Source organism: Phytophthora infestans, genomic scaffold (genome assembly GCF_000142945.1).
Source record: "Phytophthora infestans T30-4 supercont1.81 genomic scaffold, whole genome shotgun sequence".
Lineage (NCBI taxonomy): Eukaryota > Oomycota > Peronosporomycetes > Peronosporales > Peronosporaceae > Phytophthora > Phytophthora infestans.
The window spans coordinates 448,908-474,486 of NW_003303678.1; the positions used below are offsets into that span (position 1 = coordinate 448,908).

Below are 25,579 nucleotides of genomic sequence, written 5' to 3' on the forward strand. Positions count from 1 at the left end.
CTACCACAGTGCATGTTACAAGTGCACCCGTGGGCTGTGTCCAATCCAGCTTGCTACTTAGCAGTTCTTGATTGTCATCGTCTTGGCATCTCTGGCAATAAACAGGAAGTTGAGGCGAAGTGGAATATTTGATCGGTCCACTGTCGTGACATTAGTCATTTGCCACTGCCCAGCGCTCGAAGTACCTGACTCGATTTCAGATTTCCATATACTACTGGTATTAAGGTGTACAACACAAGTGTCGACGAGTGGGAGGAGTCTGCAGCAGTCACCAACACCAACCACCCGGCACTCATTTGGTTTTATTTCGTCCGTGTGAAGATGGACGTCTGCCTGCTGGGATTTTATCGTCGGATTTCCCCGGCAATTTGTACGACCTCGAGTTCACCTACACGAACATACGTGAATTGCCAGACGATCTCGATTCGAAGTGGCTACTCGGAACGACGGTGTATTTCGAGTACAGCGAGCTGACCAACGTGCCGGATTCATTAATTCGCACCGAACCTGTTAGCATTTCGTTGGTGGGAAGTCCCATAACGGAGTTGCCACCACAGCTATTTGAGATCGCGGATTTGTCGTACCTGTACATGGCAAGTATTCCCATCAACGAGCTGCCTCGCGATGTTGTAAATCTTTCGCCCAATTTGGTATACGCTACCTTCGAAGGTACTAACATCTCATTCTTGTGGCCTTGGGTTGATTCTCTTGTCGAAATGTATCCTCCGTTGTATTTGGGCGGGTCCCCATACTGCGCTGATTTCGAGAAAATTATTTAGCGGCGAAGCCGATGCGTTCAGCGTATCATCATCCGAATATTCGACAATGCTTATGGATCCATTGGAGCCCAACCGCTATTTTCTTTCGACTGCGGTATTTTGCTACGAAGGGTATGGACTGACTGTTTACCCAGTTGCTTACGAGGATAGTATAAGCGCAATAACATAACATCTTATATTACAATTTTATTAATCTCAGAGTGCACACATATGCAAATGAACAACAATCGACACGTCAACTTCATAATAGCGTGTATTGGTGCTTATTTTACTCACCCAGTATTAGCACTCCGAATCCCATCCAAGTTCAAGACAGGAACTTGCACTCCGGGTCAATCAAGCACTTGACTTCCAGGCCTCGTCGTCTTGAGGCAACCAATTTGTCTAGTCTCCCGCCGCATGATCTGTAGTCGACCTCGTGAGAACGATGCAGCTAATGAAAGGAATAAATGCAGCCAGAAAATGGTTCTGAACCCGACTGCAGCTGCGTCCTAACCCTCAATATGTCCCACAAAATGTCCTAGCTTTAGGTACTATTTCCTCAATACGGGGTACTTCCACGATAAAAGCACTTTCAAATATTGTGTTTTGCAGACTTTTTGGCACCTGTCATTGGAATAAGCCAATTCAAATGATTGATTCTTAATTTTGGTGCTATTCTGTTTATTTTTTTTAAATATTGGAGGTTGCTTGTCTTGCGGCTATACCTGATTCTGCCGACAATGAAGGAGGTGTTTGTACAGCTCGTTACGGCGGGCTCACGAACTGCATTCAAGCACCCAATACCAGCTCTAATCCAAGTAGCCGACGCGCTGTATGGACCTACATTGATAGCTCATCTCCAGATAGCAGTTTACGACCAGTGCAAGTCGCAGGTTGGTCATGCTGACGTGAATGAGCTTTATATCTGCCATCCAGGCTCTGTCATTGGGAGTTATCTAGATCCCACGGGTCTCTTACAGGATGGCATGTATATCGCGGAAATACCGGCTGTACCGGAACCAGGAGTGATCACGTCGATGGTGAGAGAAACGCTCTTGTTGAGATGGGCTGCAGCTGGTGCCCGATCTCAGCTTGTCTACGCATCTGGGGGTCAAGTAGCTTTGTTAACGGCGCATATGCTTGAGAACACTGGTGCTGGCCGTCCAGGCGGAGGGCCATTGACGTTATTTTGTCGGCAGCAGTTTATCCAGCAGTGCAGTGACATGAATCGTCATTCAATTGAGAACGAAGCCATTCAGTGGATTGTTGGTCCACCAGGAATCGGTAAATCATGTGCAGCCTTGGCGTTTGCGCACACCCTCGACCCAGCCAGCTGGGACGTATTGTGGCTCAGTTTTTCTCCAGAGCGTGAAGCATTCATGTGTGTTTGGCTGCGAGGAGGTGATAAAGTGACGTGTGTAATTGATTTGACTGATCTCCAACTCCTTGCACAAGTTTTGAACGCCACTTCTCCCACTAAACACACGGTTCTATTCTTGGATGGGTACGCTACGTCACCGTACGAGATGGAAAATGCTCGACTTCGTTGCAAGAAGTGGCATTACGAAGACAAGGCCTTGCATCGATTGATATATATTTGCTCGATGGCTGGAGTCTCCAAGAAATACCGTCGTGAGAGATATACGATCATACGACCATCTTCAGAAGCAACCGGGCAGCATTCAAGAGACGTTGACATGAAATATACAGATGTAACTAAACTACCGGATGCAGCGATGAAACCCGCTACCCCAAGCGAAACAGAGCTACGTGATGCAGGCATGAAGTCCAGTGTTTCCAGCGTTGCGGAAACTGGCCGTGACGAAGAAGTGATGAGTGAAATGCTTTGTAGACTGGAATCATGGAGGTTTTCAGACTACCAATCTGCCATCAGGTGTGATGCGTTTTACCACAGCGTATCAGACAAGTTTGAAGGACTCAACGCTTTAGCTAACCCAGCAGAAGAAAAAGCGAGGGTACTGGAGCAAAAATACTGCATCGCAGGAGGTAGTGCGAGACTCATGTTTGAAGTTTCTTCAGCAAAAGCTTTTGCGGCTTTAAATGATGTGATTGCTGAGATTTCCAATACTGACCTGATGTCTCAAGCCTCGAGTCGAGCTTTGTCTCCTTGCGCCATCAACCGGTTGCAGGCTGGATACTATCGACCTGATAACGAGTACGAGACCTGCTTTGTAAGTGAATATGTCGCGAGGCGTTTTGCAGTTCTGAACGGCCCAGCTCTCTTTCAAAAGGTGGCTACTTTATGCGATGTCAATCCGGCAATGGACGGACACTTGTTTGAGGCCTGGTTTCTTGCAATGGTTAGCGCTTGTGGAATCAAGCTGTTCTACTACAACAGATTTATGCTGCAGAATGTCATTAAGTGGAACAAAACGGAAACCGTGTTTTTCGATAGCAATCGTGCTTCGATCGCAGCTCCGCTTGCCGACGCTAGATGGATAGTTTCGACGCAGTGGAGTGAAGGCGGATACGATGCCGTTTACGTGAACAAAACAAAGAAAGTCGTTCGATTTGTTCAAGCAACGCGAGCTGAGACCCACACATACGACGCAAACTTCTTCATTGAGTTTCTATATAAACTCGTGGAGCATGACGATATGAAGGGAGTTCGTTTTAAAAGGGCCGAGCTTTATTTTGTTGTCCCGATGGCACGGTTGCAGGAATTCGTGCTCCCTGTGACATCGAAAGAATTTGGTGACGTTGTGGGGCATGTGGCAGAGGCTCCATCCCCTGCACTGGGAACTAGAAGCCATCGCTACGAAATGTTTCACAAATGCAAATCGTTGGTGAGAGTAGCTGGAGTGGAGACTCGACGGCGTAAAAAGCTACACTGTCTACGGTAATTAGTCTAGGTGCGAAAATAGTCTCAGTTCAAAAGTAGTCTAGGTCAGACTATTTATTGTTTAGCCAAAATATCGAGATTAATAAATAGTCTGACCAACACAGGTTCATAAAGAGTCTGACCTGAGCCGTGTGGGTAAGAGTGCGCATTGGTACTCAGTACGGCTGGGTTCGAGTCACCCATTACTTTTTTTTCTCACAACAATTGATTTTGATGTTTGTGGTTCTCGAAGTGCCGACCAAGTGCAAGTACATATACAGCCCAGAATCATTGGAAGCTATAGCAACAGGTGTCTGATGCTACCTCCGATTCGGTGGTAGGGGTGAAGGACTGGATGGTAGAGCGCCGTAGCGCTCCCTCCAGTTACATTTTAAGTCCTCAATCTCTGCTTTGTCGGCAAGTCGGCATGGAAGTTGCTACAGCTACTGCGTAATGTGGAGGTTGTGGAGAACCCGTTGGTCCTGTTCATCGCTGTCCCAAGCGTTTGCGCCACATGCATCCATTTTGTGGGCGACCCACTGGAGCCGAAGGCTTTGGGCAGTCGGTGGTGTGTCCAGACTGCGACAATACCGATCGAGACAGCGACGGCACATCTCAGGCCGACGACTTCGAAGGTGAGCTCGAGTACACGCGATCACGCTCACCCCGTTCATCCAGACAATCGCGCAGTACACAGGCTGTCAGCAGCATCGCTCATCGCCGGAAGGTCGTCCGCTGGATGACAGAGCACGAGGCAGTCAAAGGCGACAGAGGCATGTTTGTAAAAGCTGTCGACAAATTCCCTGGTGTATTCAACTCGATGACTCGGGCAGCCAACTTAGCGAAGGCGGTGGACTGGTGGAAGAAGCGTGAGCGTATACTGGAGGCAGATCGTGGTGCGGTTGTTGTTTCGACGCGTCGGCGAGGTGGAAGACGTCGCGTGAGCTCCAAGGTCATTGCGGGGCGTGGGCGACCAAGAAGTGCGTGGGTAACGAGGCTGTATCCCTTGCTTTTGGACGAGTTTGACAGACTCCGAAAGCTTGGCGTGAAGTTCGAGCCGGCGCTTTTGCAGCAGCTCGCGAAGCAGATTCTTCGAGACAGCTCAGCGCCCTACACTTTTAAAAGTGTTGGCCCAAAAGGTGCGCTGATCATCGCCAAAAATCACCCCTCGCTGGGTTCAGGGCTTTATGGAGGCACACCAGATTGTTATCAGGGCCCAGACAGGGAAAAAGCAGCTCAGCCAGGCCAAGCTTCAGCACATCGAAAAGGAAGTGACGTTTCACCTTGGCGAGCTTCAGCGTGGGTTTGCCGACGGATCGCTCGATGAAAACGCGATCGAGAACATCGACGAAACTCATTTCGTTGTCGACTTCGACAACGGCAAGACGCTTGGGTTTTGTGGCGACGAGACTGTGAAGTATGCTGACGTGGTCTCCGGAGGTGAAGGAATGACGATGGTCGTGCGACTCTCAGGAGGCCCAAGCGCTCGGATTCACCCACCAATGATGATCTTCCTGAATTCGGCGGGGAACTATCCTATTCACGGAGTTCCAGACAAGATCCCTGGCGTCTTCTATCGCTCAAGCAAGAAGGGGTGGATGACTCAAAAGCTGTTTCGAGAGTAGCTAAAATGAAGGAGGGCGATGAGAGCAGACGTTCATGGGCGCAAGAAGACGATCTTCCTCGACAACAGCTCCGGCCATTTGGAAGTAAAAGAGTGTCGTTCAGAGCTCGACGCTATTAGCTCCAACCTCAAGTTCTTTCCGCCAAACGCGACGGATCTGTGCCAGCCAGCTGACTCGTTCGTCATTTGATCAAGGACGCGTGGAAAGTCAAGTGAAACGAGAAGAAGATGAAGTTGATCAAGGAGAACGGGTGGCAAAACAAGGTTCGCAAGGATGGCTCGTGGTCAGGCAATCTTCAAAACCCAGGTAAGATGTTTTTCTTGCAACTCGCTTCATATGCGGTCAAGGCGGCCAATTTTTAAAGGGATAAGAACGGAATGTCATACGCGCGAAAGGCAATGATGCGATGCGGTCTGTCCCTCGGCATTGACGGGACTTCGTCGGTTTCTCAGCTTTACCCGCATCTCCAAGACATCATCAAGAAGCACGAGGCCCATTTTGAAGGCGAGCCTGTTAACACGGAAAACGCGTAGAAATACAGCAAGGTGGTCATTTGCTAACATAGATAAAACATTGGAAAGAACGAAAATTTAGTCTTAGTTGGAAGTCGTCTGAGCGACGACCCTCCACGCTGAGGTTTGACGGTTCGAGTCTCACGTTTTGTGTATTTTTTTGTGACCGGTAGAAATTTATAAATAGTCTTAGCACTTAAAAAGTCTGTGTCAGACTATTTAATGTGTATGACCTGAGAAACCATACACACAAAATAGTCTCGGTCAGACTAATTACCGTAGACAGTGTAGCATTTTTCCGGCTCTGCGTTTTTTATATCCAGAGTGCGGGTCGAGGGGGGGGGGGGCTATGGTTTTGGCCTTAAAAATCTGGTAGTGACGGGCAAAACAAAAAAACTAGTAAACTGGATTTCGTGATTTTCTTTCGAATGCCTAAAATTATCGCAACAGTATAGCATTTCAAATTAACGTTATTTCGATTTCTTACAAATGCAAATGACCGACAATCAACACGTGGACTTCTTAATGGCGTGTTCTGGAACGTATTTCCCATCCAAGTTGAAGACAGGTACTTCCACTCCATGCACTTGACTTCTGCGCCTCGACGTCTAGAGGCTATCAGTTTGTCTAGTCTCCGATGCAGGGAATACCCACGAAGAGCAAACTCTGTAAATGACAAAAGTGTTCCGCGTACATCAGCAAGTGCACGCTTCGTACTGTCGAATGCGACGCCAATGATGGCTATGAGCTCTGCGTCGAGCCATAACACACTGTCTTCACGCTTGGAAGATGGACCGCGCGGTCAATGCGATACCACAACTGTCTGTAGATGCGAGCAAGTACTACTTTGTGACTCACATTGGGGTCAAAGTCAGCAGTCAGTTGCTTCATCTTGGCAACGACCAGCTTCATTTTTGCTCGAACTGACACCAAATCAGCGCCTTTCTCTTCGCTCGACTCGAGTTCTTTACTTCTTTGAGTCTGCTTCGCAAACTTATCAAGTTCGTCGACAACTGCGATGATCTGAGCCCTCGCCAAAGGTTCGTTCTCGCACATTCTCATTACCAGTTCCCACTGGTCTTCAGTGCTGTTAAGCGGTCTACTGGGAAGCTCGCGAAGCTTTTTGACTTTGTATTCTACCACAGACTTCTCCATATCTCCCCAGGGAACTCAGGTCGACGTGTTACTTACCGCACGCATCGCTTCGATAATACACATACCCAACGAATAAATATCCGAGCGAGGTGATGCATTTATACCATCGGCGCCCAAGCACTCAGGTGCCACCGACTGCACAGCACCATAAACTTGTTCGCGTTCTTCTGCGTTCGTAACGGAGCTGAGGCCAAAGCCCGTCACTTTGGCGTTTCCGTCGACGCCAATCACGATGTTGTTCCCCTTGATATCGCCATGGACGATGCCACGTGCATGAAAATATTGCACTCCGAGAGTTGCTTCGTGTAACTTTATCCACAGCTGATCAGGGTGGCGTCTTAAATACTCGACCAACGTCCCGTGGTAAGCGTACTCGCACACAAAGAACGGATCACCGACACGACACGCACCAAATAGACGCACAATGTTCGGATGACTCAGCTCATATCAAATCTCGACTTCTCGCTGGGACATCCGAATGGCTTTCCTCGTTGCTTTTGCCGCTCTGGAGTCTCAGACACCGCCGAAAAATTCGACCCCAACGAAGCTGACATGAAGCTCAAGGAACACGAGATCGCTTCGCCGTTGCGGTTCTCGTCTCTGCCCAGCTTGACTTCCTTCACCACCACCTCGGAGTCCAACCATTTTGCTGTGTGAACACTGCCAAACGCTTCTCCAAGCCTTGAGGTCATAAAGCTCTGGAGTTCTGAACGCGGGATGTAATACTCTGGAGTGATCGGCAGCATTTCTTTCAGCAGTATCTGGTCATCGTGAATTCGACAAGTTTGCTCAATAATTGTGAGCTGATCTGCGGTGTAATCGCTCGCATGACGGTCGATTTCCGCGCGCAAAAAAGCCATGAAAGTCAGAATGTCATTCTCCGTCTTGAGAAGACTATGTTGCTGTGATGGAGACTGGCACAACTTCAACAATTCCAGTCAAAAGTATTCAGTACACTTTTATCGCCATTGCAGATCCCTCTCATCAGGAACATTTCCAGGACGACACACTGCCTTCCAAAGTACACTATTCCTTCGATAAAAGCTCTCAGCTGTGAGGATAACGACTCGAGCGGACATCAGTCGAGTAAGCAAGGCAGTTCTCCTAGATGAGTAGAAATCTCCCTCTAACTCGCAAAATAGCTCATTATAGTGCAGTTCAAGTACTCCGCAGTAGTCGGACTGTTGAATACGATCGTGAAGTGCTTTGAAGTCGCTGAGAAGGTGTCATGGCTACCTTGGTATTCAACGTGAGCACACGCTGGCTGTCCGATGGGACAGCCAGCAACTCGTGGCTCTGCCAAGACGTCTCTACAAGTCAAAGCCGAGATGCTTCTCATATGGTTTCCTAGGCTAGAGCAGGACGACACCAAGTAGCTCTCGTTCCTTTAACTTCATTCTTAATCTCATTCTCAGTTTTACCGCCTACAATACAAGTCCTACGGCTACAATTCAAGGTTGTATTACTTGCGTCTCACACTACCGCGTGACAGAAGGTTCCGATCCAGGTCGTTTTTAACGAAATTCTCGAGATGATCGAGATCCGATTAAATCAGTACTTCTATCTCCCATGTTACTAGCGTATGGCTCTCCATGAGTCTCGCCTTTTCTCTCGCAGCAAACAGTTCCAGCGTATAAACCACCTTGGACAGAGCTATACGATTGGCTGAGTTAAAGACGCGCGTTGTTCTCACGACTCTCGCAACTCCAAGGGATATTAACCCTTTAGCTACGAGCTCAACAGTAGAGGTCTGAATGAACACATACCACAGCCAACCACAGCGCAGGTTTTGAAAATTTAAACCAATGAAACCTCTCCCACACACCTCCGAAAACCTCCATTAGCCTATCGAGGCAATTGTGGGATTTGCTACTCGAAGAATCAAGATGACCCCCTCTTGCAGTGACGAGCTGTGCGGTTGGTGTGGCCTGGCACCATGCGTGTGGAACGTGTACGAAGCGGCACTTAGGAAGACAGCAAACCGAATGCACGACAGACCCTCTCGTCGACGGCGGAACAAGTCTTTGCGCAAGACACTTGGCCGCGTGTTCATCTATCTCCAGACTGGAAGGATGCATGGCGTGCTCCCGGCGTGCGCGGCCAAGAAGCTCCAACAAATTTGGCCCGACAAAGTAAGGAGAATGTATTGGATATTTTGTTACTCTTTTTGCGGCAGCTTCAGCTCACTAACTGGTGTTATCGTTTTGTTCCTACGTTTTCTCGTGAAAGCAACAGGATCACGTGTTGGAGCGCGAGCAATAGCTTCCAATGCGTCTTGTAGTTGAGGTTCTTCAGTACTCAACACACCCTCGTAATGAAAAGCACTGAAGCATTCTACGTGAAACCCTCGCTCACATTTGGTGCAGCCATATCTTGCCTTTTTTGAGGGAACAATTCCACGGAGGCTACACAAGTAGCATGTAAGTTTCCCGTTGCTATGGTTTGTTGAGTTTGGAGTGATGATATGCTGTGAGACGTCGCAGCCAACAGCTTCATCTAGAGTACTCGTATTTCGTTTTTGCTGACGTCGATCTCGCTGCTGTCTGATAGCTTTTTCGTTTCGTGATAGTGCATCTGCAATTCTGCGTTTGAATTGACGCAATGACATGGAGGCCGATGTCGTTCCTGTGATACAGCGCTGTAACGCAAAAGCGTTGATGGTCGATAGATCCAGAAGCCACGTGAAGACCGACATGTGCAGGCGTTTCTCGCGACGGCGGGTAGGATTCGTACTGCGTAGTTGATCGACGCGGTCTACTCCATTCATACACAAATTGTATGCTGCAATCAATGCCGGCGCGACGAGCCCTTTGCGGTGCATGATAGTGTCTCCTGTCCAACGCATCATTGGCACCGTTCCATGGCAACAGTACACTGCTTCCGTCGAAGTCGAGGGCAGCGAGCTAGATGTCATTGTCGCCTTCAAGTCGTTCGTGTAAAATACAACAACCTTTCGGTCCTTGAAAACTATATAACCAGCGTGTTCAACATACGTGAGCGTGGGCATGTACTCAGTTTGCAAATGCTTCGGCCGTCGCTTCTGCTTCTTGTCGTGCGCAGCAGCGTTCTTTTTGTAGTCACTCTCGGGATCGACAGCTGCAACAAGTTCCCATGCACCGCGCTCCTGCTCAGCGATGCGCTCTACAACCGGCTCGAGTGCAAACTTGTTGAATCTGTCCACAAGATTCATGCGCACAGTGCCAAGCAGCCTCACTTGACCGTCCGTGAATGCTTCGACGGCGCGTGCGTAAGTGTGCCGAGTATAGAAACTGTCTGACACCAGTAGCCGACGACCACTAGGTGATCGGAAAGTCCTTGTTTGATGGCCGGCCATTGCTATCCACAGAGCCGTTGCTGATTTAGGATCGATGTTTACTTCAGGTCGAGACAATGTGTTGTACAGCGGAGTGCAAAGTGACGGGAATACTTGAGTATATCGCTCGGCAGGTGTAGATCTTGTAACATTGCCGGATCCGTTGTCTCACAGCGCGTGGGCATACAGTGAGCCCCACCCGACAACTGCATAGAATCGAAGGCCATACTTATCTGGCTTCGAGGGCATGTACGTCCTTGCGCGTGAGCGCGCTTTGGTTCGAACAGAGATTTCGTCAAGGCTACTTGTTCCCAAAGGAACTGCAGTCTCAGCAAACCGCTTTTGAAAATGATACAGCAGTCCTCTGCAGCGATAAAGCGGGTCGCGCACCGTTGCAAACGTCACTGACCCCGGCGCATGCAACTGCAATGCACTTCGAATATGTTGAAAACGATCGCGCGTCATGGTCTCGATGAAGGCTGGTTGCCCGAGGAATCGCTCACCTGACCAATAGTCAGCTATGTCGTTGAGCGGGCAGATGCTCATAGCAATCTCAAGCCCAAGGTAGGCGTTGAGCTCGCTTTCAGTCAATGGCTTCTTTCCTCCAGCCTCTAACCTCGTCGAGGTCCACCCCCGAATGCTATGACGCAGTGCTCCAGCGACAAACAGCGCGAACAGCCCGTACGAGCCGTCCTTGTCGAATGCTTGCTTGATTCTAGCCTCTGTTGCCAAGTGTAGCCCACTCCCTTCCTGAATTGATGCAAGGTACTCGTTGTCAGCGAACGTCGCCGACGTTGGTGCAACTGGTAGTCCAGTGGAAGGCAGATACACGGGCTGTGGGGGAGGATCATCAGCGCTGCCGCGGCTGAGCGGCAATTCCAGCTGTAGGCCATCGTCTGAAGTGTCGCCGTCGCTGGGCTGCAGGTTTGAGTCGCCGTCCTGGTGCTCGAGGCTGTCGTGGTCGCTCTGTACCTCCCAGTCGCCGACGACATCGTCGTCTATCAGCTTCTCGCAAGTCTGGAAATGGGAGAAAACCTTTGTGGGTCTTATACTGCAGCCATATGCTGATTTGAACTGATCATGAATGGCTCTGGTATAGGTCCACTACGACCTGTAATTGACTGCAACGCCCTCAACCTAGCCTCCTCGGCGACCCTGTCCAATCAGAGTGCACGTTGAACCGCGTTACAGGTCTCTGAGGACCTTTATGCAACTCAGTAGATAAAGGGTTAATAGCTTTAGAGACTACAGTCGTGCACCTCCAATTCGGCACCGGTATCAGTCGATACCCTGCCAGGTTTTTATGATTACGCGAATCGGATGCGCAATTACCTTTGCCCATCACCACCCTAGCAATTAACCTCAACGGTTTTCCCCTCCTCGCCGACGCCGCATCGATCTGATTTTAAATTTTGGATCGGACGTCTTCATACAAACACACACTTTGATTTTTACCGCCAAATACAATGGGACATCGCCCTTCCTCCTACATGTCACACAAAAGCAGTCTTTGTGCCAGAGCACAAGTCAGATCCTGCACGCTCTTACTCCGAACTTGCTCGTTGGGCAACGGAGCGCTTTAAGACCCCCCAACTTGGGGGCCCCAAGCAGTAAAGCGCACTACCGTCTAGAGTATTCTTGCGGAAGTTGCCGCCTTGCCGGACGCCTATCGCGACCGGAAGCGCTCTTGCGCGCCCGCGATTCGCGCGTCTGACGCCACGATTATGCAGAAGATTGGCGTGTATTTGTACTGAATTAATAAATAAAATATCAGTGCACTGGATGTTTTTTGCTTTATGTTGTGCACTTATGCCCTGGCACTGTTGATATGGTCCGCCCTGCCGAATTGGAGGTGCACGACTGTACTCCCAGAATGCACATCCCAAGCGAGTAGATATCCGATGTAAAAGACGGTGGGGGTCCTTCCAATCGCTCCGGTGACTGCCAACGCACTGGCCCACTATTAATAGAGCTGTGCGAAGGACTCGAGCTGCTAGCTGCAAAGTCCGCGAACTTAGCGTGTCCGTCACTACCGGTCAAGATGTCGCTATAACGTACATTCCCGTGGACGATATGCCTCTCGTGGAGATACAAGAGGCCTAATGCTGCGTCATAAAGAAACTTCCACGGCGTTTGCTGCGTCGCGTCACACGCTGCTAGATGTTTCAATACTGGGCTGACGCGCGTGTTCGCAAACTAAAAAATTGTGTCCGACATCACACGCCCCAGTGAGTTTAATCCAGTGATTGGAAAAAATATAGTAGTATTTACAACGATTTTTCACAATCACTGCTATTGCAGTCTACGCTCGCAGTAACATCTGGTCCTGCAGTCGACTGCAATACCGTCATGCTCCTTAATTTACATTGCGATACTTTATTACCTTGCAATAATGCTTTGCTCTTCAAAATTGCAATTTCCAGATGTAAGCAACTTCAAGTTGAAGCTTTTTTTTTAAGGATTCCGTGATACCTGGGTGGTACACAGGACTATGGCATAGGCACAAGCCTCGGTATAGGATGCAAAGAGGTTGGCAGTGGCGTTCGGTCTGTCATTCTTCATCTTACTCAGGCTCGAGTAGTACTCACCTTCACCGGCTACTCTCGAAGCCCAGCATCATATCTTCATCACCGTCGTCTTCCTCGCTCAAGAACGATCATGGCATTCACTAAGAATAGGGTTCATGTGTCTATTGTTCACAAGCTCGAGTTCGAGGCAGCGGTCACCAAAGTTCAAAACAGCAAGATAAGGGACTTGTCAAGCCGTTAAAGGGAAGTCGTTTAACAATTCGAAATCCGAGGAGAGCATAAACCGAGACACATTGAATGGGGAGATAGTATTAGTTACTATCAGCAACTAGAAGTTCACAAGCGGCGAAAGTTGCATCAAGTCGTCGCGTACCAAGATCTTCGAGGCATATGCGTGGAACGTCAGCATCGGTGGAGCGCTTGTGTAGTTCGGCAAAATACGTGATGACAGAGCGCAGAAACCGGATGACCCCCGTCATATTCGAAGCTATCATGTTTTTAAAGCTTATTGGGATTCTAGACTTGTGGCCAAAGCAGTCAAGAGCGTCCACTATGTGCCTGTGGACTCAGCAAAGTATAAAAATGCATACAGCTGGAAATTGTAGGTAGTGTTACAATTTGGTGCAGTTTCGGTTAGTCATGCAATTGAGTATTGCAATTTCGGGTCGCTGTGCAATTGAGTATTTTTATTTCGGGGATGCCGCAGTTAGTCATTTTTCTCGCAATAATTTCCGGCGGATTTTTTTCAATCACTGGTTTAATCACGAGGGGTGTCGCAGTTGATACCACTGTCCTATTTGTTCTCGGAAATTTGGTAACAGGTCATACATACAATATGAGATGGTATTTTCCGAGCCCTGCACTGCGAACACTATCAATTCTTATCGCTTTCTTATTTAGAGATATGCTTGCTACGAAAATGACTACACTAGTTAACTACATCATACTCAGTAGTAAAGAACCACATTATATCATGAGCAAAAACCTAAATGTGAAGAAACCACGTTTTCCAAAGGCTACTTGGATTGCTGTGTGCGGCACTGGGCGTATCTTTAGGCTTCATGGATTGGTTGGGATGCTGCAGTGTCTGATGTCGGTAAAGGTACCTTTGAAGCGAGGGGGGGGCATGTTCACGAAATTGCACTGTTTGCGTCTTCAACGACGATCGGGTACAATGTAGGCCAGTACACTTGATCACAGTTGACAGCGCGCAGAATAGCTCCTCGATTGCCCTCCGATGGATCCATAAGTATATTTGAGTACTCAGGTGATGGCAGTACTCTAAAGCTTGTGGCCTTACCCCTCGTGAGTTTTTCCAGTTTCGAGCAGTATGTCGATCCACCCATTATCAAAGTGTTTAGTTTTTCAATTCTTCTCTTCAATAGCGCGTCAATCCAAGACCAAAAATATGATACATTTGTGTTGGTGATGTAGATACGCGACAGCATTGGCGACAGGTTCGTCACCTTACGAGGGAGCTCGTTGATTAGCGTATTCCCAATGCCAAGGAGTTGCAACTCAGGTATCTCGAATATTTCTGGTGGTAACTCGGTAATTGGGTTTCCCGTCAGTGCCAGATAGACAGGATGCAAGTGTGTCAGTACTATTGGCACACTAGCTAGTTGGCTGTATTCGATGTAAATCAATGACACGTGGGTGCGGATTATATCGGAGTACAAAAAAGGTGATCTTCGAGTACATGCTCAAAAAGGACGGTTTGCGAGTACAAATGGGAAAAAGGGTGGATTGGCGAGTCCATGACTCGAAAAGGATGAGTTGCGAGCTCCCGATTACACGGAGACCACTATTTATGGCTCACTAGGAAACGCTATTTACGGATATGTGGTGCACCCCAGTTGATGCCTGTCGCAACCAATGGCTGCCTGTGACTGCTGGTGGCTGGCTGTGGCTAGCGATGGTTGGCTGTGGCTACCGGTGGCTGGTAGAGGCTGTCGGTGGTTGGTCGAGGCTTGTTGGGGCGAGTAGTGGGTTTTCTGTTGCTGCCTTGGTGTTCAGTTGTACTCTCAAAGTCGCCATGTCGGTGGCGTTCGCAGTCATCGACGATGGCGCGGGTTCCCCGCCTCCAGCCGACGAGCCCAGCTTTATCCGACTGTCGGTGCATCAATCCCACGAGGACGCGCTTCGGAGGCCCAACTGCTCTACCAGTCACTCTACCGCGTTCAAGCACTCAACAGCGAGCATGACCCGTTCGAGGTGTCTCTAAAATGGAGTGCAGACGATGTACGTACTTGATCTCATCTCAATCCCACATGGCAGCGACGGTTCTGACTGTTCATACTCTAGATCCGAATGGTGCGTCAGTGCTATGTGTGCGATTGCCATGAGTCACGCCAGTCAGGATGGATGCGCGAGCACATTGTCGCGACGCTGGCGCTCCTCGAGAAGATCAGCATCGACGCGCTGTTGAGTGTGCTGCCAGTTCGACGACGCCCGGGAGGTCAGTTCAAATCCCGCGGCGCGCTTGCCCGCACGCGGTTTAACAAAAGCGACGCGCGGTTCTTCGGTGTCTCGCACCTGGAGCAGCTTTTCATGGAAAGCCCCGCCGCGCCAGCACACTGGCACGTGACCAAGGAGTTTAGTGTGAAGAACAGGGGGCAAGTGCTACGTGAGCATGTGCCTGGACATGTCGACCGTTGGCTCGAAAATGGCGGTCGCTATCAGTGGAAGGTCAAGTTCTCAACCGGAAAAGTGGAGCTTATGGACGTGGAACAGCTCGCAGCTGCTGTCGCCTACAGTCACGCACTAGGTATGCGAGTCATCCCATAGTCTCCGGTGACACTGACCAAACTTGTCGGTTCTTGCGAATGTACTCGGTGATCCACCTTTTATGATGCCATACTCGCCAATCCATCTTTTCCCCAAATTGTACTCGCAAGTCATCCTTTTTGTGTGTGTACTCGGAGATCATCCTTTTTGTACTCGCGAGTAAGCTCCTCCCATGACACGTTCATCCAAGCTGGGTCCAAATACTCCGGTAAGCCGCGCAAATTTGTGTAGCAAAGCTCAATATCCGTTAGTTTGTGAGGGAAATCAGTATCGTAGAGAGCTGGAGGAAGAACGCCATCTTTCATGTTCACCCGGGCCATGAAGAGGAGGCTTAATTCGGGGTAGTTCGTGTTAGTGATGGCTGCTGAAACTCCCCAATTGTCGATTGTCGAATTATAAACCTTAATACCACTGACTCGATGAAACTCTGTGATCATGTCTGGTACTTCTAATGATGCACAATGCCGCATGACCAACGTGACAACGCTGGACCTATCGAATTCACTCCACTTCGTCTCAACTTCATTCATTTTTCCGGAGATACCCAGGCGATAGCAATCAAGAACAGCCAAGTAGCAGGCAGGTTCAGACACTGCCCATGGGTGGACTTGTAAGGTGCATTGTGGTAATTCAGGCTGCAAAGCCGCTTGGATGTGAAGACCTAACACTAGCACACCCCAGGCTGCAAAGAGTAGATGTACCAAGTGGAGCACCAATTGACTACTGCGTGATCGCAGTCCGAAGCTACCACCATCGATCGTGGCTACATTCCGCGGCTTCCGACCCGTTCCAATACTTTTCAGAGCAGGGCCCTTGGTTGTTGGTTTGTCTGGTACTTTGATATTAACGGGAGCGCAATTAATCCGTGTGTCCCTGCCACTCGGTAGGAGACGTAATAGCTCTTTCAAGCTTGTAGTCGTGGATATAAGTCCAAGCGAAAACACCGTACGGCTCATCAAGTCCGACCACGAAGTTACAAGAACCATTTGGGATTCAGAATGCGAGCAGCCCACGACTCGCTATACCATCTCTCCATTTAAAGCCGGCCATGTCAGCGTTATACTGATCTATGTAGCTGAGAACAACGATGAAGGGGATGCCCACGCACGACACGAGATCAAGGATACAGTCGCACAATAGACAAGCAAACCGTCTGCGAGCCTCGTTTTTCTTGAATAATAGAGAGTATATAAAGACAGAAGACCAGCAGTTGAGTACCAACAAGCACAGATAAAATCGATTCAGCAGCCAACGTGGAAGATACCAGCTCATCCTGTAAGCTTGTTGTGTTTGAAGAGCTGTCTCCACGAGTTCACGAGTAACTAAGATGGCGTGAAAGTGTCCTCCATTCACCCCCAGAACCCCTTGCCTACCCCACACCTTCGAATATATCCGCTCAGCACGTAATTTAGCAGACAGCAGTCCCGTAGCTACTTTATCGTTGATGTCGGGTGTCGTTTTTGGTAATACTCTTCTGCTGGTATTTGAGGTAGCAGGATCACCTTCTTGGGGCCATGGTGAGAAGGCCAGCTCTTGCTGCCAGATAGACCCTCCCACCATCAGAAGTATACAGATACCATGAAGTGCTGCCATGACTGCGTTCACGTTCGCGATAAGGTGATATTGTTGTATCATCGTGTCAATCCCGATGTACTCGAAAGTAACGTACAAATACATCTCCTGCAGCTCGTAGTAGAACATCGCGTACGCGGCGTTGTATCCAAACGTAACCAAATGCACCGCAAATATGATAACCCACCACAGCGCGAAGCTCCAGGACCCTAAGTCGACGTACTGCGATGTGAAGGATGGCGACTTAGCTTTTCCAGGCATGATACTGCTCTGCAGTGTGCCGAAGTAACAGGTTTACCAACAATGTCAAATCTAAAAATGGGCCTTGGTCTAGAAGTTATGACATCAGCTTGTTATATTTATTTTTATCACGATTCTTATCAGCCATTTTATTTACATGTAAGACACGAAAGCCTATCAATAACTAATAGCGATACTTCAAGTTGAGTCCTAGCTACATTACCAGGGACTTTCGGTGTCATCGTCGCAATATGGCGACCTTACGTTATTCGTGGTGGTGGGTTATCTTGCTCGCTGTGCATTTGGTGACCGGTGGATACAATGCAGCGTTCGCTTTGTTTTACTAGTACACCTATTTGTATCGAACCTCGACCCGGAATGATGGCAAAATGCCCTCCTACTATCACAGGCGTGAGCGCATTACTAGCAGTCATGCACGGTGGCTGTGCTGTTGATAACGTTGTCTCTACGACTATTCGAGAAAAGAGCTCCAGTAAGGATTTTCTACTACCAGCTGCAATCTACCGATTTACCGACTACAAATTTGGGATACATTGTTATTCACCGCAAATTAATTTGCATGTTTGTATTTGACTTGTATTCTCCCGCGTGAAATTTAAACTTAGTCGTCGTGTCTTCTAAAAGAAATCGAAAAGTGATCGTGTTCATCTCGTTGTTTAGTTTTAGTTTCAGTAAAACAACCTTATATTGTCCATGCCCGTCAATTTGGGCACGTCCATCCAGAGCCCATCATTCTACACCCACTGCCGTCACTCAGGCACTACAGGAGTAAGTACCCTTCTAATTAAACTCTCTCATTTTACTAATGCATAATTATTGCAGTACCAAATACCAATCGGCGAATTACCCAAAAATAAGGTTTACTAAAGAAAAATAGGATCAAGAAAAAATGACCCCCAGACGGCACTGAATTTCTGTTTGTATTTAATAATTTCTTAATATATACGAGCGGAAATTTCTCGCACTAAATATTTAATAAATATGTAATAAATACGAACGGAAATTCTCCTCTTCTTCCTCATTTGAGAATCCTACGGCTCGAGGAAAGATGAAGCTTTTCCGTGCGATCGCTGGCGTGGCGGAAAGTGTTTTCTTCGTGTGAGTGGACGAAGGCCAATCGGTGGATGATTTGAAGAAGGCAATCAAGGCGGATAAGTCGAACGACTTCAAACATTTTGTTGCAGACAAGCTGCAGCTCTTCCTGGCGAAGAAAGGCGACGCGTGGCTGCCGGACGACGAAACTATGGACGCGATGTTACGAAGCGGCGTAGTTGACACTTCATATAGGAAAATGCGCCGCCCATCGTGGAAGCTAAACAAGCCGAGTGTGACGTGGTGGTCACTAGCCAATGGCATGGCAGTGACCAGCCACGTCAATTATTTGAGTTCAGCTGGTCAGATTATTCTGATCAGCGTAAACTTAAGATTGCGTGTCTTTACATCATACTACAATCCTATTGGTCCAAAATCCCATGGATTTGCAACAATCAAGCTTCCAGCCGGAAATTGTGATTATGGGACGCTGTGCGAAATTTCCGACCAAGATAAGAATTAGGATTCATTGGCTTTCATTGGTAGTTACAGAGACAATCAGGATTTGAGAAAGGTAGGTTTTAGGATGGACCTGGATACGTGCGTGAATATCCGGTTGTCAAGAACTACTGGTTGTGCGGCAGCTACTAGTTTGCCGCCGCCAACTCCAACTGATTAATCACTTCTCAATTTGCTTTCGAGCAGCAACTCCTCTCCTCCCCTACAACTGTCTACGGCGCCGTACTCGCCGTCCACGCTCCTACGCTTCCTCGCTACTTTCTGACATAGTAGCACTTGTCGTGTCAAGCTTCGGTTCAAGTAGGGCACTCGTGGTGGCATAGCCAGAAGGGAGTTGTCTAGAGGTTATTGGTGCCAGCCACATAGTTGGGGAAGCACTAGATCACAAAGTAATTTGCCTCAGCACGAACTGCTACGTTCAGTGGCTAGTTGGTGTGGCTGCGCACTAGTGTGGTACACACAATCGGAAACTCTTTCTGGTTGCCTTGGGTCTAACGCTTTCACGTTAAGTGGATCCTTATCCCACATCAGAGCTAAAAGGAGCGAACGTCCGATTAGATACTCACTGGTTGTGCTTGATCTACATCCGTTGCTACTGCATCTGTTTCAGTGTGCTTGTTTATGGGTAAGCGAAAGACTCGTCAGCACGAAGATCCGTTTGTAAACAGCACAAAGTCCTTGACTGATCGACACAAGCAGCTCGATCAGCTTCGTCTGGACTTGTGGCTAACAACGGTCAAGCAACTTAAGCTCGTCCGCCTGATCCGAAACAAAATTCCGGATTCTAAGGACGCAGCCGCCCGGAACGTCATTCACGACTTCAGTGAATTGCTCAAGAAACGTATTGAGCAAACCCAAGAAATTCTTGAAGGATCTTTTGATCACTCCATCCACGTAGACAAGAAGCGTAGATTGTAGGGAGGAACTTTAATCGGAACCTTTTTTCGCTTCGTTTAACTTCGGTATAGGGTTCTGGTATCTTAAAAGACTTGCGCTGAGAAGTCCAGCTTGTAATGGCTCAAAGAAGGAGTCGTGCAGCTGAGCGCCCGTCACCGAACCCTCGTCCTCGTCAACAGAGCCGTGTTAGTGCTCCGAGCGACGCTGAAGCTACCCAACCCACGATGCGAACAAATACAAGATCGCAAGCGTCAAGAGAAGGGGCCAGTGCCAATGCACAGGCTGAGTCAGCCTCCCCTGCTACTGATGCTGCTCAGGATGCGGCTGGACCTGAGACCATCTCCATGCAGCAGCTGCTCCTATACATTACGCAGCAGCAACAGCAGTATCAAGCTCAGATGCAAGCGCAAATGCAAGCCCAAATGCAACAAGCTAATGCGAGATTCGAATATCTCGTTGCCGCTAGGGGTGAGCAGAAGAAGAAGGACCCTCCGATGTATGAAGGAAAGTATGGTGAAGACATTGAATTGTGGATCTTTGCCACCGAGCAGTACTACGCAAGCAGACGTGAGTTAATGAAGGCAGAATCGTCAGGTTTCGTGACGATAATCTCCAGCAACTTAGGCAAGTCAGTGTTGAACTGGTATCGCGCTTTTATAGCCGAATGTGAGAGAGCGAGTGTGAACCCCACGTGGTCGTCGTTTAAGCAACAGCTGTGCACGCGCTTTCGACCAAAGGACTTCGAGTATAATCTTCGCGAGAGAATGCTTCGTCTCAAACAGACCGAGACTATTCACGAGTATGTCTCCAAGCTTCAAGACTTGCTGTCGCAGACAGAATTGACGATCAGTGAGTTGGAGAAACGATTCTTCTTTCAAAACGGGTTACGTGAAGAAACAGCAAAGAAGATCAAAGAAGAGAGTCCATCAACGCTACAAGAAGCCATTGAAATTGCTTCGAACTTCGAGTTTGTGCACTACTCCGGGAAACCTCCTCGAGCACCTTCGAAGCCTTCAAAAGGGTCGTCGGACTCGGGGGATCATCCGCCTAAATCGAAACAGCAGAACAACAAGCGTTACGAAAAGAAAAAGGGCAAGAACGATGATTGGAAAAAGACAGCTACGTGCAGAAATTGTGACAAGGTTGGTCACATTTCTCCAGATTGTACTCAGCCAAAACGTACGGAAGCAAACCGGTACATGCAGGGCGCAGTGTATGCGATCTTAGAGGCTGAAGCTCGAGCATTCAAGACGGAAGACCAAGAGAGGCCCGTCACAATATTCATTGACAACGGCAGTAGCCTGAATGGCGTAACTGAGGAGTTAGTGATAAGGCTTGAGTTGGATGTCACTGAAGTTGACATGATGCAAGTTGATCTCGGTTATGATCAGATTGTGCATCGTTCCACGTCCGGACTGTCTACAGCTACCCAGGGATTTCCCCTTGACAACGGGAACATTTCAAGTCATGCCTGTTCCTGAGGGAAAAGGACATAGCTTTAGGCATGATGTGGCTGCGGGAGCAGACCCTGACATCGACTGGAGTACTGGACAGATTGCACCTCGCATCAACGTGGAGAACACGCAGACTGTGATGTTGAGACTGCCGAAGACACGTCCAGCCCGTTGGGTGGCAGGACAACGCCGCGCCAGAATTGCGCAGAGCCGTGAGATCTACAAACAACGGCCAGTTTGGACGAGCGAAGGTTTTTTCGTCCAACCAGTTCCAGCAAATGTTGCGTAGGGACAAGGACATCAAAGCGGTGTTTGTTATCAATCCGCATGACTCGGCGAAGGCGGAACGCTTCAAGAGTCAAGGATGGGATGCTCTCAAGGACAATCCGGCGTACGATACGCTACATAAGTATGCGGATACGGTTTTTCGCACGGATCTTCCGAATGAGACACCCCCAGTACGTGAAGGGATTGAGCATGAGATTCTGCTCAAGCCTGATACTTCGCCTATTTCGGTGAAACAATGGCGCCAAAGTCCTGATCAGAAGAAAACGATACAGGAATGGACCAAATAGATGGTTCAAGCTGGCATCATTCGACCGAGTACGTCAGCGTTTTGTGCACCGACTTTCTGTGTGAAGAAACCTGTCGGATGACGAATTGTGCACGACTATCGTCAGTTAAATTTAGCTACGGTTCTACCGGCTATTCCGATGCCTCGCAAAGAAGACACCTTTGATGCGATGACCGGCAGCTATTGGTACTCGTGCATGGACTTATCTGGGGTTACTACCAAGTTAAGCTACGTGAATCAGATATACATTTTACTGCTTTTTCGACTCCAGACGGTCTTTTTGAATACCTCGTCACGCCCATGGGACTCAGCGGTAGCCCGGGAACCTTTAACAGGTTGTTACAGAAGGTATTTAGGGATTTACGTGACGTGATGCGGTTCTACTTCGACGACATTTACGTACACACCAAGAGTGAAGATGCCGACAAATATATTGCCGCGTTGGACAGAATTTTGAGGAGATGTGAAGAGCAGAAGCTATACATCAAGCTGTCCAAGTGCCAATTTTGTGTCGACGAAATCCCATGTTTAGGTGACTTTGTCGGACGCAAGGGCGTTCGAATGGACCCCGATAAAGTGAAGATTAGCACAGATTGGCCTGTTCTCAAGACAAAGAAGCAAATGGAAAGTTTTCTGGGGACAACTGTCTACGTTTTTTTCGATTTTGCAAGGATTGCGCTCAGTTTGCAGGTCCTTTGCACGAATGTATCAAGGGAAAACGCTCTAGAGATGCGATCGAACTCAATGAGGACCAGCTGCGGTGTTTCGATGAGCTAAAGAAACGCTTGTCATCACCACCGGGTTCTCCGTCTTCCTGATGTCACCAAGCCTTTCGGTATTCGAATGGACGCCTCAAATTTCGCAATTGGGGGAGTCTTATTTTAAAGGAGGGAGAGTTGGAACATCCAATTGCCTTTACTGGCCGGAAGATGAAACCTGCAGAGCTGAACTACCCTGTACGCGAACAAGAGCTTCTCGCAACCATGCTTGCTCTGAAGACATGGCGTGTATATCTGCTAGACAAGCCCTTTCTTGTCGAAGCCGATCATAAGAGCATCGAGATGATTCTTACGCAGAAGACAGCGAATAGACGCATTGCGCGGTGGTTCAATGAACTTGCGGAGTTTCGACCCATGTTCAAGTGGATCCCAGGAGAAACAAATGTAGTCGCAGACGCATTATCAAGAAACCCTGAGTTCGAGCATAAGGCTGCGCAAGTAAGCCTTCAGGAACTTCTTGATACGGCTCAAAACCGTGAGATTGTGGCAACTATGGTAGCGAACAACGTGACTGTGGCACAGTCCGCAAAGAAGATGTATTCGTGGAACAAGGACTTGCAGGGAATTGCCAAGAAGCTTAAGCTTGGAGACAACGTTTTGCATTACTCGCTCAGTGATGGTGTTTTTTACTACCAGACCGGGAAGATGAAAGTCCGCGATTGTATATTCCGGATGACGAAGATCTGAGAAACCGTGTCATTTGCGAGAACCACGATGCCGTAACGGCAGGCCATCCTGGATCGTACAAGACTTACGTCGCAGTACGAGAGAAGTATTATTGGCCGAAGATGATGAAGTATACCCAGCGTTATTGCAACACTTGTGAAATGTGTCAGCGCAACAAGGCGAGACAAGTGAAACAGCCGGGATTACTTTAACCGCTGGAAGTACCAAGAGGTAGATGGATCGACATTTCGATGGATTTCATTGTGTCCTTACCTCCCAGCAAGGATGGTTGTAATGCCATCATGGTCATCGTGGATCGATTGACCAAGCGTGCAAAGTTCATTGCAACGCAGACGACAGATAGCGCAGAAGATACCGCGCATGTCCTCATAAAGAACTATGTAAAAGATCATGGCCTTCCGAAGACAATTCTGTCTGACCGTGACTCCAAATTTACGTCCAAGTTTTTGCAGGCTGTTATATCTGCTATGGGAGCGCAGCATAACCTGTCATCAGCATTTAGACCACAGACGGATGGACAAACATAACGTACGAACCGTTTTATCGGGGATTATCTTCGTGGAGTCGTGAACCCAGCCCAGAACGATTGGGATGAGTCTCTTCATATGGCAGAGTTTGCCTACAATCGACGTGTGCATTCGACGATCGGAATGGCACCGTTTGAAGCGGATCTTGGGTATATTCCGTACATGCCCGACGAGGTTTCGTTAGATCCGGAATTCAACAAGTTGGAGAAAACAGCAAAAGCGTTCTTACTCCGGCAAGAGGTCTTCCTCAAGGTAGCACAAGACCGTATGAGTGAAGCCTAAGAAGGCATGAAAACTATTACGACAGGAACAGACTTGTCCAAGACTTCGAGACTGGTGATATGGTGTTACTTGACGGAAAGAACATGGACATCCGCCACAAGGGGTATGCACAGTCGAAGAAGTTAGCTCCAAGATTTATTGGACCTTTTCCGATACTTAAGAAGGTGTCTCGAGACTCGTATGAGTTAGGACTTTCGCAAGGATTAAAGCTGCATCCGGTATTCCATACGTCACTATTGAAGCCGTGCCGCAAAGATCACAAGCGGAGGCAAAAGGTGAATAAGGTTGTGTTAGCCGATGGTACCGAGGGGCAACTCGCTGAAGCCGTCATTGGACATCGCAAGTACAAGGGAAAACCGCAGTACAAGATCTGGTGGCTTGGTGAAACCAAGAAGGAAGCCACTTGGGAGCCCGTAGAAAATCTAACGCAAATTCTTGGACTCATCGACCTCTACTGGAAGTCAAAGAAGAAAGAGAACCCTTTTCTCTAGGAGAGGCTCTTCTTCGAAGGGAGGTCATGTGACGTGGTGGTCACTAGCCAATGACATGGCAGTGACCAGCCACGTCAATTATTTGAGTTCAGCTGGTCAGATTATTCTGATCAGCGTAAACTTAAGATTGCGTGTCTTTACATCATACTACAATCCTATTGGTCCAAAATCCCATGGATTTGCAACAATCAAGCTTCCAGCCGGAAATTGTGATTATGGGACGCTGTGCGAAATTTCCGACCAAGATAAGAATTAGGATTCATTGGCTTTCATTGGTAGTTACAGAGACAATCAGGATTTGAGAAAGGTAGGTTTTAGGATGGACCTGGATACGTGCGTGAATATCCGGTTGTCAAGAACTACTGGTTGTGCGGCAGCTACTAGTTTGCCGCCGCCAACTCCAACTGATTAATCACTTCTCAATTTGCTTTCGAGCAGCAACTCCTCTCCTCCCCTACAACTGTCTACGGCGCCGTACTCGCCGTCTACGCTCCTACGCTTCCTCGCTACTTTCGTGACACCGAGCCTCTTTGGGACAAACGTTTCGCTTGGAGAGGATGTGATCCACGTGCTGGTGGAGGCCCCCGGTGACCTAAATTAAGTCGCCAAGAATACGCGCTCGGCAAGAATCCACAGTGAACATCGTTGAAAGCGCTGGCGTGAGCTTAATGAGATCCTCGACAACAAAAAGAAGGCTAAGACGAACGAGGACGATGGTTCGTCGCCTGGGGGCCCCTACGTGCGATGGAGCGAGGCCAAGAGTGAGCTCGACTAATATCAGTATGAACAGGAGCGCAAGCCGATTCCCGATCATGCTTTCGACTTTTTGATCAAGTACTTGAAATACGCTTCGGAAGCTATGAACGGATACACCGGATCAAAGCCAAATCAGTTTAATACGCCCGTACTCATCATGCTTTGCTCTTTGGTTTGTCGATCTGAAGCTAGAGGTCGAAGAGTCGGTGGACGGCAACGAAGTTC

The 25,579-nt window shown here is 48.5% G+C and overlaps 2 protein-coding genes and 1 pseudogene across 2 annotated transcripts; 1 reads left to right on the forward strand and 2 right to left on the reverse strand.

Annotated features, from left to right (window-relative positions):
* Window positions 1-15,956: 15,956 nt before the first annotated feature.
* Window positions 15,957-16,509, reverse strand: PITG_18806 (uncharacterized protein; the record flags this gene model as incomplete). The annotated part of the gene is made up of 3 exons (XM_002997232.1): window positions 15,957-15,968; window positions 16,045-16,286; window positions 16,404-16,509. 3 exons carry the CDS (start codon window positions 16,507-16,509, stop codon window positions 15,957-15,959), a joined length of 360 nt encoding a protein of 119 aa, XP_002997278.1.
* Window positions 16,510-16,516: 7 nt separating this feature from the next.
* On the reverse strand, window positions 16,517-17,116 carry PITG_18807 (uncharacterized protein; the record flags this gene model as incomplete). The annotated part of the gene is made up of 3 exons (XM_002997233.1): window positions 16,517-16,553; window positions 16,635-16,997; window positions 17,073-17,116. 3 exons carry the CDS (start codon window positions 17,114-17,116, stop codon window positions 16,517-16,519), a joined length of 444 nt encoding a protein of 147 aa, XP_002997279.1.
* A 1,288-nt stretch (window positions 17,117-18,404) lies between these two features.
* PITG_23144 lies at window positions 18,405-25,526 on the forward strand (annotated as a pseudogene; the record flags this gene model as incomplete).
* Window positions 25,527-25,579: the final 53 nt, after the last annotated feature.